The sequence below is a fragment of the Sinohyriopsis cumingii genome, chromosome 2 (genome assembly GCF_028554795.1).
Source record: "Sinohyriopsis cumingii isolate HCF-2022 chromosome 2, ASM2855479v2, whole genome shotgun sequence".
Lineage (NCBI taxonomy): Eukaryota > Metazoa > Mollusca > Bivalvia > Unionida > Unionidae > Sinohyriopsis > Sinohyriopsis cumingii.
This window is the reverse complement of record NC_142962.1, coordinates 167,306,854-167,319,252: the sequence shown is the minus strand read 5'-3', so window position 1 is coordinate 167,319,252 and position 12,399 is coordinate 167,306,854. Positions and strand designations below refer to the sequence as shown.

General features: G+C 39.1%; 1 protein-coding gene across 1 annotated transcript in view; it reads left to right on the top strand.

Annotated features, from left to right (window-relative positions):
- The window catches only part of LOC149806261 (uncharacterized), a 112,612-nt gene that overhangs the window by 66,455 nt on the left and 33,758 nt on the right, over nucleotides 1-12,399 (top strand). The window contains exon 15 of the mRNA XM_089951204.1: nucleotides 5,829-6,056. Coding sequence (XP_089807330.1) covers nucleotides 5,829-6,056 — 228 coding nt within the window. The remainder of the gene's footprint in view (nucleotides 1-5,828; nucleotides 6,057-12,399) is intronic.

Below are 12,399 nucleotides of genomic sequence, written 5' to 3'. Positions count from 1 at the left end.
TTATAGTGATAGTGTCCACTTTGTTTGGATACATACAGATAAGATTTCTGTAGATACATTATAGTGATAGTGTCCACTTTGTTTGGATACATACAGATAAGATTTCTGTAGATACATTATAGTGATAGTGTCCACTTTGTTTGGATACATACAGATAAGATTTCTGTAGATACATTATAGTGATGTGTCCACTTTGTTTGGATACATACAGGTAAGATTTCTGTAGATACATTATAGTGATGTGTCCACTTTGTTTGGATACATACAGATAAGATTTCTGTAGATACATTATAGTGATGTGTCCACTTTGTTTGGATACATACAGATAAGATTTCTGTAGATACATTATAGTGATAGTGTCCACTTTGTTTGGATACATACAGATAAGATTTCTGTAGATACATTATAGTGATAGTGTCCACGTTGTTTGGATACATCCAGATAAGATTTCTGTAGATACATTATAGTGATAGTGTCCACTTCATTCTTATTAAAAGCAATGCTTGACCAGTATAGGCAGTCTATCCCTTAGAGATAAGTTTACACCATTTAATTATATATATATATATATATATATATATATATATATATATATATATATATAATCACCCACTTAGTAGTTATTGAAAGCAAAACTTCTTAGCTGCTGCCTTTATTTGCTGCCATTTGGGCCCATTTTCACAGGTACAGTAGCACACTAACATCATGAGTTGATAAAACAGGATATATGTCTGGCTACACTTGTATATTAATATCTGCTTTAATTCATGTTAAAGAATTTGACCATGGGCAGGACTCAAACAGTATAAACAGTGGTTTGGTGTAGATGACAACCATGGTACATGCCCAGCATGCATGGGTTGCTATTCTGGGAGCATGTAATATTCGCATGAAATGCATTGAAACTTTCTGGTCTTAGTACTTGTTGCACAGTGAAAATAGAAGGGAAAATTCAGAAGAGACAAGGATGAAATTAGTGTTTATGCTGATGCCACCTTGATCTTTGATTTTTTTGTTTGATGAGTATCGCACCAGTCAAGAAGCATTCTAGAATATCCGTTATGGTGATAGCCCCGTTCCACCTTGCAGCTTAAACCTGATGCTGCAGGGGTCTAATGGCCGTATATATATGTGTGATAGTGATATTAAATCAACTCAGATACTGTCTTGCACTACGTGAGCGAGAGCCAGTTTTGTGGATCAGATATCCCCTAACCCAGCTCAGCTTAGAAAACTTGACAACATCATGGAAGATAAAATGGCTGTTCTGCCATGGCTGGTCTCTGGCATATATTTCAGATTGCAACATGAACAGTTTAACACTTTAGTCATTATTGTTCTTGATGCCAAAGGAAGGAATGTTTTGGTCCAGTATGCCCACCTGACATCAGAACTCTATCATTGTCGTAAGTCAGCATACCCACTATGGTGCTGTAAGACACTCAAGGCACCATTTGCCCAGTTTAGTACCTCAGTAGCTGTGTGAAATTGAACAAGCTACTCCAAGGGAGACCTGTTTAAAGAGTGTAAGTTACCATATCCCAATCGAGACAATCTGCTGGTATGGCTGGCCACCACTTTAGACATTCTCACCAACATCATCTCAGATTGAGCAAGAGACATTAAAGTTGCCACACTCTGCTTGAGGCAATGAAGTTCGCGTGCAAGCTCTGTCATCTTTGCTAGACCTTGAGGTCAAGAGAAGACTCTGCCATTCAAACACTCTTGTCCTGGCATTTGTCACTTGGACATCATGCCTGTCTCTTCTCATGGCCTTTGTCACTTGGACATCATGCCTGTCTCTTCTCCTGGCCTTTGTCACTTGGACATCATGCCTGTCTCTTCTCCTGGCCTTTGTCACTTGGACATCATGCCTGTCTCTTCTCCTGGCTTTTGTCACTTGGACATCATGCCTGTCTCTTCTCCTGACAATGATGACATAGTCACAAGATGCCAGTGCTTGAACTGAAGGCACATCCAAGACGCTTTGTTTTGGTTTGGCAAGTGGAAGACTGTTGGTGATTTGGAGGATGTGTCAGTGCGTTTCCTCAGTAGAAGAAGTCTTTTATTGCATTTGCCAAAGTTATATTTGCCAGTGACACCTGGCCATGTCTGGTGATCTGTGCCAGCTCTAACTCTGAAGTCACCAAGGATGATGATCTTAAGAGACTCCAGGTCTTCCTTGATCTCATCTGGTTTGCTCATAGTGGATGCATGGGTACTGATAAGTTGCATGTCCTTTTCCAGACAGTGGGAATTTCAGTTGCATTAATCTGTCATTCATGGCCTTTCGGAGATTCATGAACTTGCTGACTAGCTGTAATATGATGGCAAACCCAACACTCCATAAAAAGTTATAGCCCACTCCTGCTTTTGTTAATTGTCCTTCCTCAGCTAGGCTGATTTGATTCAGAAGGGCTATCATGGTGTTGAATATGGCCAGTTCTCTTCCAACTAGAGCTGTTCTTCTGCCTGGTCTTGCTGCTGATGTGTTGTTCATTAGGGTGTGCATATCCCAGGCAGCAATGGTGATTTGCATCACCTTTGTCTTCTTAGGTTTTTTTTTGCCAATAAGACGGAATCCTCATCAGCTTTGGTGTGCTGACCAGGGTTAAGGTGAAGCAGGCAATGTTTAGGGCACCTTTTCGTGCTCATTCCTCATGCTTTTTAGGTGAGCAATGTGACTCTAAAAAGGACTACTTAGTCACCAAGGGGGCTGCTGATTTCCACTGCTGCTTCAGTCCATTGCCCTCTGTGTATAGTGCTGAAGCTACAGCTCCCAGTTTATCCACACCTGCTGCTTTGTCGCTTGCTCGTCTCTGTTGGATGCGAAGGTTTTGGGTGGGCAGAGGGTAACAATGTTATGACTTGCTCATGAATTGGAATTAAGTGAGGGAAAAGTTGCAGAGTTTCCTTCACTCTTTCATCAAGGCCTGTTTGAATTCAGTTGCATGACAATGTTGAAATGTCTGGAGACAAGTGTGTATGGTATACCATCAGTGCCTAGTGCTGCTGAGCTGATGCCCTGCACTTGATGATCCCCCAACACTGACTGAAATTGAGGAAACAAATGACCTAATGTCAGATGTCAAAGCACCAGGAGCAGACACCATGCCGGTAGAAATCTACAAAGGTGAAGGTTCACACATGGCACAGAAACTGGCTAAACACTTCCACTCAGTATGGGCTCATTGAACTATGTCTCAGGAGTACCTGGCTGCATCCTCTTGTATAAGCAGAAAGCAAGCCTGTAACAACCATGTGAGCATCTCTTTGCTATCAGTAGTCAGTAGAATCCTCACAATAATTAGGCTGAATTGCTTTGTGTGTCACATCTCCTTGCTATCAGTTGTCAGTAGAATCCTCACAAAAATTAGGCTGAATTGCCTTGTGTGTCACATCTCCTTGCTATCAGTAGTCAGTAGAATCCTCACAAAAATTCGGCTGAATTGCCTTGTATGTCACATTGATCAGGAGCCTGAGTTGGTGTGACTTCAGGAAAGGATGAAGTGGCACAGAAATTTGTTTGCAGCTCATCAACTCCAGGAGAAATACCAGGAACAGAACAAAAACCTGTATCTAACATACATCAACCCAACAGAAGCCTTTGATTCGGTCAGCCATAGGGGCCTTTGACTCAGTCAGTCATAGGGGCCTTTGGATGATCATGGCATTATTTGGTTGTGCAGAGAAGTTTACCATGATGTTTTGGAACTTCCATAATGGCATGCTTGCTGTGCTGTGGTTTACAATGAGTCATTTGAACTATTCCTAATAACCAATGGAGTCAAGCAAAGCTGTGTGTTGGCCCCAAGTGACCTCAATATGATGAGGTTCTCTGCCATGCTTACTGTTGTGTAATTACCACACATACAACTAACATACAAAGTGTTGTGTATTGCACTTAATTACCATATCGTTATGTCTAGGGATTTGAACTTAAGTAACAGGACAAGAAAAACCCAGGAAGCATTCAAGCATTATATAAAATTATTCAAATAAAATATAAAATCTAACAATGGGAAAGAATTATAAATACCTTAATTGTATGAATTCCAAGAATGTAATCCAAATAATGTAATATAAATATCTCACTAATCGAGAAAAAGTTTTAAGGTAATCCGAATGAAGCTTGTATAGTGCTTATGTGTTACCATGATAACACTGAATTTAACAGAATTATTAATCCAAATATTATTGATTAAATGTAATCTCATGAACGAAGAATATCACTTGAAGTCCTCAGAATGAATTAATTAAATATTGAAGTCCTTGAATATAATCACTTAAACCTGAAACCACTGTTTAAATCAAAGTGTATTCACTCTGCTATATTGAACTTGTATATTACAAATTCCTCTCTGACTCTTAATAATGATGTGTATAACTGAAAAAATAAACATGTTGTATTGTGTCCTTTTGCATTTCAAATAAACATTTCTGATTCACTAGAATTGCTCAAACAAGTAAATCTTCTTATTTCAACATAAACTCAGTCATAAGCAAAACCAGTCCTGTTCCGACCTTCAAATCTTATTGAACCAATCAAATGCTAGGGCATGTGTCATTTCTGATCTTCAAATCTCATTGAACCAGTCAAATGCCATGGCATGCGCGACAGCTTTCTACAGGACAAGTGTACTGTGAATTCCATACCTGTTTATGTACCCACATTTATACTTGCATGCATACCATACTTGTCCCGTTGATTTCACCTTAGATTGACACAACAACATGTACTATTACTATAGTACTAACCATGGAAAGGATTTTAAATATAACTTCATTGTCTCAAATGACTTAAATAAAAATTATATTATAAATTCAAAGATGATCCTGTAACAATATGTAACGTATAAAGCATATAGTATTTCTGTCCAGAGTGTACCAACTGATTCCAAAATTACCAACTCTGAACTCACCAGTTAGCCAGTTGAGAGATTCAAGTTGATTCATTTCAAATTATTATTAGCGCAAAGAATTCTGGATATACACACTGTAAAAAATAAATCCATGCAGCCATGCTCCAACTGTATATAAAATGGAAGTTGATGACATTTTTTAATCCTCTTTTATCAACTATCTGCTTATCATAAATGCTCATTGTTGTTTATATGTACTTAGTACTTATATCTTCGTGACAACCAAAGACACTTACAAGTATATAAGACAATAAAGTCACAGACATGTAAGTATGTAAGACAGCAAAGATTTGTTTTACTCATCATTAGGTTTGTCATTTTCTTTAACACTAATATTTTGCAACGTTTTAAAGCAAATTTTTTTAAAAAAATGAGCACTCTAGTATGAAGCAGTAAATAACAGTTCATCTCACCTGTCATACCAGACCTTGTTGTGTGCAAAGGAGGTCAGAAGCTTACAAATCAATTATCTTCTGAATTGTTAGGATATGTGTACCTAGGCCTTGTGTATCAATGCTTAGAGAAATTTGATAGCGAATAGCAAAGAATAAAAGCCATGGTATCGAAAAGGCATGGGCTTTTTAAAACTGTAATCAGTAATGACTCTGGTTCTTCAACTTGGCAGTGGCTTAGCAACCAGAGATCAAATTGGAAAACGAGTTTCCAAGGACCTGCTGGTACACTAATTGGCAGACAGATGAATGGAATGGCAGGCTATCACAACATTTATAACAGTAAAGCATGGGGATTGTGAAAACCAATTTGGCATACATATTGTAGAATAGAATAAGGTAAATACCAGTTTGACATACATCATGGTGTAGAATAGAGTAAGGGATTAAGCAGAAAAGTAAGCTGGATGTTAGTTAACCAGAAAAGTTTAGAATGCTTTTTATTTTGTTTCAGGCATGGGGTATATATAAAGTTGAAAACAACCTTCAGACTTTAGCACCCCTTGTTCAGCAAGTGTGTGATACTGTACATAGAGACCAATTCACTTCCTCTCTTGTTGCCTTAGGACTGTGTAAGCCATGGCAACAGCAGCAGCAGCAACAACAAGGTGGCCATAACAGCACATCTGAGGCCTCATCTTCTAGTGCACAGGCACAAAATGTAGATATGAGGTATATACAGGTAAGTTGTAACTTTTGGCTTCACATTTTAGGTTGAAAATGTGTGTGTGTGTGTGTGTGTGTGTGTGTGTGTGTGTTTGTGATATGGCTTTTTAACCTCATTGTAAAAAAAGTCAGTCATATCCTTCCAATGTATGCAGTGTGGCAGTTTATAGTGATGTCTAGTGCTGGAGCATCATGCCCCAGAGTTGCAGCATCATGTCCCGCCCAGTCACATTATCCTGACGCCAGGCCTAACACTAACCTTTTAATGCTAGTGCCAACTGAGGCTGCTGCTTGTGCCATTTTTATAAAATTTTGCTATGACTTGGTTGAGGTTCCATCCCATGACCTTGCGAACTCCTGCATCAGAGGCAGACACTCTAACCACTAGGCCATCAGAGGCAGACACTCTAACCACTAGGCCATCAGAGCATCCATTATAATTTGAACAATCAGCAGAGCTGGGTTTGGTGTCACTCTGGTGAAGTCCTTCATAACACATATATTTTAGACACAATTTTTTTATATTCTTTTAGATGAATTTTTGAAGCAAGTTTTGTTATTTTGAATTTTTAAAATATTAAAAGTTAATGTTGTAATTCTTGAAGTAATTCTAATATATCCTTTCTTAGAAGCAGTTCAGTGCAAGCTAAATAATTTTTTTATCATCCCGTACAAAATAGAAAAACAAAATTCAATGATTGTTGTGATGGTTCTCCACAGAATGCAAGAAACAACCAGGTTTGTTTAAAGAATATATTGACTTTGCTATTCAGCTATGTAGCATGTAGAAGTAGTGAGCTGGCTGATTATATTTTGTTTTTGTTCATCCTTACCTAATCATATTACGACTGTCTTGCCATTCTAACCCTCTTAAACTAGTTTTAACAATAAAAGTTGTCATCTTCCAACTGATACATGTCAAACAAGAGTGATCTCCCCTTGAATAGAGGTATTAGTACAGTATCCCATCCATTCTTAAGTTACTCTTCTTTTTATGCTATGTCACACTCTCTATGCTATGTCACACTATGCAGTCACACTCTCTATACTATGTCACACCCTCTATGCTCTGTCACACTCTCTATGCTGTCACACTCTATGCTATGTCACACTCTCTATGCTGTGTCGCACTCTCTTTTAGAGATTTTTGTCTTTATCCCATCTAGGACGCACACTCTTTTAGAAATATTCTCTTGATCCCTTTAGTAGTAATGCAATGATTACACTTCCAAAAATCCTGTTTGGAGGAAGTCAACTCTTCCATGTAGATATAGGTACTGTCCTGCTGACCAGTGTTGTTTTGGAAAGCCTTTAGACCATGTTCTGTGCTCCTACCACATGATAGAGTTACCCATGATTACAGATGTCGCAAGATTATGTCCATTGTGACTGTTATGTCTGGACAGCTTAATTTATTGGAACAGCATGTTTTGGAGATGCCAATGCTGCAATATTTCCTAATGCTGTTTGTGTTGCAAATGCAGAGATTTGTGCAATAAATGACAACACAGTTGCTGGCCTTAGTAGAATTTCTACCATTCAGTTCTTTGTTCATTTCAAGTGGTGGTGTTGGAAGATTGTCCTCCCATTTCTTGGCAGCCCAGTCTGAGCATGGTCTTTGGGACTGTATGTCTGGGTTCAAGGGGTATATTACTGACCTAGATGATCACTCCTGCTATCAGTTCATGTTGGTCCAGCCAACTTAACATACATTTTAACTAGCAAAGAGAGGTTGATACATTGGTAAACTGTGCCAATACCAGCTGACTGTTCTGTTGTATGCCAACTTTTACAGGCATCCATCAAAAGGGTTCATACATTTCAGCACCCATTTCATCTGGCCTGTCAGTAAGCCACCCATTCAGTCAGTGGTCCAGTTTGACTGTGTGAGCAAACAAGCCATGTTATTTCATTGCCACCAGTTCAATTAGAAGGCCATATTACTTCATGGCCACCAGTTCAGCTAGCAGGCCATGTTACTTCATGGCCACCAGTTCATCTAGCAGGCCATGTTACTTCATGGCCACCAGTTCAACTAGCAGGCCATGCTACTTCATGGCCACCAGTTCAACCTGCAGGCCATGTTACTTCATAGCCACCAGTTTAACTAGCAGGCCATTTGTTCATGGCCACCAATTCAACTAGCAGGCCATGTTACTTCATGGCCACCAGTTCATCTAGCAGGCCGTGTTACTTCATGGCCACCAGTTCAACTAGCAAGCCATTTGTTCATGGCTTACATGATGGAAAATCTCAACATGGCTCAAACTGATCCAACAATCACAGTTGTTTCACTCCACAGAGATGGGTTTGCTGTTTCACTCCAGCACAGACGGGTTAGCTGTTTCACTCCAGCCCAGATGGGTTAGCTGTTTCACTCCAGCCCAGACAGTTTTTCTGTTTCACTCCAGCCCAGATGTGTTTGCTGTTTCACTCCAGCCCAGATGTGTTTGCTGTTTCACTCCAGCCCAGATGGGTTTGCTGTTTCACTCCAGCCCAGATGGGTTTGCTGTTTCACTCCAGCCCAGATGGGTTTGCTGTTTCACTCCAGCCCAGATGGGTTTGCTGTTTCACTCCAGCACAGACGGGTTTGCTGTTTCATTCCAGCCCAGACAGGTTTGCTGTTTCACTCCAGCCCAGACAGGCTTCTTCTTAATGCTAGTATCTTGTCAGGAGAGCCTGGTGTAGAAAGGAAGTTAGACCTTCAGTCTGTGCAAGCCGTAACTTTAGGATAGGGATTTTGCAAATCAATCCAGCCATTGTATGTCATGCTATTGATATAGTCTTTTTTGTTTGAGGCCATAACTCCACTTTAAAGGCTTACACGAGAAATGCCAGTTTTTCTGGTATTGGTGCAAGGTCGGCAGCATTGTCCAATTTCTTGCCTCAGTTGCAAAAATTGACTGACATTGTTTCTGTGGCTTTTTGAAGAGAAAATGTTAATCCCTGATACCATCATAGGCTGTCACTCCATCATCTTTGACACTTTTAGGGATCATTGTAGACAGGATATTGGACATGGTTAGGATCTGTCAGACCAGTTGGCCAGTTTTCACTTGAATAGGCCAAAATCTCTTACCTTGTTCCCTAAATAAAATCTTTCCTGGGTTTTGATGTGACTCAACTAAGTGTTTTCAGTGGAGTAAAAATGTGATAGGGGAATTTATTCATTGGAGTAAAAATGTGATAGGAGAATTTATTAAGTGGAGTAAAAATGTTTTTTCCCAAAATATATTACTGATTATCTAAAGGTTAAACAGACATTTTGCTTGATGTAATTAATGCATAGCTAAAACTGATAAGCATCACATTGATGGCAGTGTAGCCACCTACCAGTGGTAAGGAAAGGTAATGTAAAAGATGTATTCCCTATGTTCTACTGACAGGAGTAGAGGGGTTTACTTCCTAATGTTATTCACCTATGTTATACTGGCAGCATCTTCACTAGCCAAGGTTCTGATGACCCTCTCTGTACCTTGGCATATCGAGCAGATAATTTTGAGCTTCAGGTCTGAATTTCATTGGATGTGGCAGCACGCCATTGCAATCAATCAAAATTTGAACACAGATCCTGCATGATCAAGACATGGGGAGCACAACTTCAATGGACTGATAAATAAGCAATTTCCAGTGTCCATCTGTGTTTGCACAAATACCTTTCACTCAAATGGACCTGTAATGGCTTCCCTCTGGTACACAGACATACTTTCGATGTTAAACTTACAAATTATCTTTTTCAGGTCAATTGCAACCACTGTTTTTGGCAGACATACAATGCACCACACTATTGGTTAGTTGGCATTATATACTAAGGGAGGCAACAAATGAAATCCAATAGGTGTCCCTAGGACAAAACACCAGTATGGCTGTTCAATCCACCAAGGTGTAGATAGGGTTATCAGAACCTTGGCTATTGAAGATGTACTGACAGGAGTAGAGGACAGGAGTAGAGGTGTTTACTTCCTAATGTTATTCTCTATGTTAAACTGACATGAATAGAATGGTTATATCTAATGGTAATCCCTGTGTTATACTGACAGGAGTACAGGGGTTTACTTCCTAATGTTATTCTCTATGTTAAACTGACATGAATAGAGGGGTTACATCTAATGGTAATCCCTGTGTTATACTGACAGGAGTAGAGAGGGTTATACCTAATGGTAATCTCTGTGTTATACTGACATGAGTAGAGGGGTTTACTTTCTAATGTTATTCTCTATGTTAAACTGACAGGAGTAGAATGGTTATATCTAATGGTAATCCCTGTGTTATACTGACATGAGTAGAGGAGTTTACTTCCTAATGTTATTCTCTATGTTAAACTGACATGAATAGAGGGGTTACATCTAATGGTAATCCCTGTGTTATACTGACAGGAGTAGAGGAGTTTACTTCCTAATGTTATTCCCTATGTTATACTGACATGAGTAGAGGGGTTTACTTCCTAATGTTTTTCCCTATGTTAAACTGACAGGAGTAGAGGTGTTTACTTCCTAATTTTATTCTCTATGTTAAACTGCCAGGAGTAGAATGGTTATATCTAATGGTAATCCCTGTGTTATACTGACAGGAGTAGAGGAGTTTACTTCCTAATGTTATTCCCTATGTTATACTGACATGAGTAGAGGGGTTTACTTCCTAATGTTTTTCCCTATGTTAAACTGACAGGAGTAGAGGGGTTTACTTCCTAATTTTATTCTCTATGTTAAACTGCCAGGAGTAGAATGGTTATATCTAATGGTAATCCCTGTGTTATACTGACATGAGTAGAGGAGTTTACTTCCTAATGTTATTCCCTATGTTATACTGACATGAGTAGAGGGGTTTTACTTCCTAATGTTATTCCCTATGTTATACTGACATGAGTAGAGGGGTTTACTTCCTAATGCTATTCCCTATGTTAAACTGACAGGAGTAGAGGGGTTTACTTCCTAATGTTTTTCCCTATGTTAAACTGACAGGAGTAGAGGTGTTTACTTCCTAATTTTATTCCCTATGTTAAACTGACATGAGTAGAATGGTTATAGCTAATGGTAATCCCTGTGTTATACTGACAGGAGTAGAGGGGTTTACTTCCTAATGTTATTCCCTATGTTATACTGACATGAGTAGAGGGGTTTACTTCCTAATGTTATTCCCTATGTTATACTGACATGAGTAGAGGGGTTTACTTCCTAATGTTATTCCCTATGTTATACTGGCAGGAGTAGAGGGGTTCTTAATGTTATTCCCTATGATATGCTGACATGAGTAGAGGGGTTTACTTCCTAATGTTATTCCCTATGTTATACTGACATGAGTAGAGGGGTTATACCTAATGGTAATCCCTGTGTTATACTGGCAGGAGTACAGGGTTTTACTTTTCTTAATGTTATTCCCTATGTTATACTGGCAGGAGTAGAGGGGTTTACTTCCTAATGTTATTCCCTATGTTATACTGGCAGGAGTAGAGAGGGTTATACCTAATGGTAATCCCTGTGTTATACTGGCAGAAGTAGAGGGGTTTACTTTTCTTAATGTTATTCCCTACGTTATACTGGCAGGAGTAGAGGGGTTTACTTCCTAATGTTATTCCCTATGTTATACTGGCAGGAGTAGAGGGGTTCCTAATGTTATTCCCTATGATATGCTGACATGAGTAGAGGGGTTTACTTCCTAATGTTATTCCCTATGTTATACTGACATGAGTAGAGGGGTTATACCTAATGGTAATCCCTGTGTTATGCTGGCAGAAGTAGAGGGGTTTACTTTTCTTAATGTTATTCCCTATGTTATACTGGCAGGAGTAGAGGGGTTTACTTCCTAATATTATTCCCTATGTTATACTGGCAGGAGTAGAGGGGTTCCTAATGTTATTCCCTATGATATGCTGACATGAGTAGAGGGGTTTACTTCCTAATGTTATTCCCTATGTTATACTGACATGAGTAGAGGGGTTATACCTAATGGTAATCCCTGTGTTATACTGGCAGAAATAGAGGGGTTTACTTTTCTTAATGTTATTCCCTATGTTATACTGGCAGGAGTAGAGGGGTTTACTTCCTAATGTTATTCCCTATGTTATACTGGCAGGAGTAGAGGGGTTCCTAATGTTATTCCCTATGATATGCTGACATGAGTAGAGGGGTTTACTTCCTAATGTTATTCCCTATGTTATACTGGCAGGAGTAGAGGGGTTTACTTTGTAATATTATTCCCTATGTTATACTGACATGAGTAGAGGGGTTTACTTTTCCTAATGTTATTCCCTATGATATACTGACAGGAGTAGAGGATTTCCTAATGTTATTCCCGGTGTTATACTGACTATACTGACAAGAGTAAGGGATTCCTAATGTTATTTCCTATGTTATACTGAG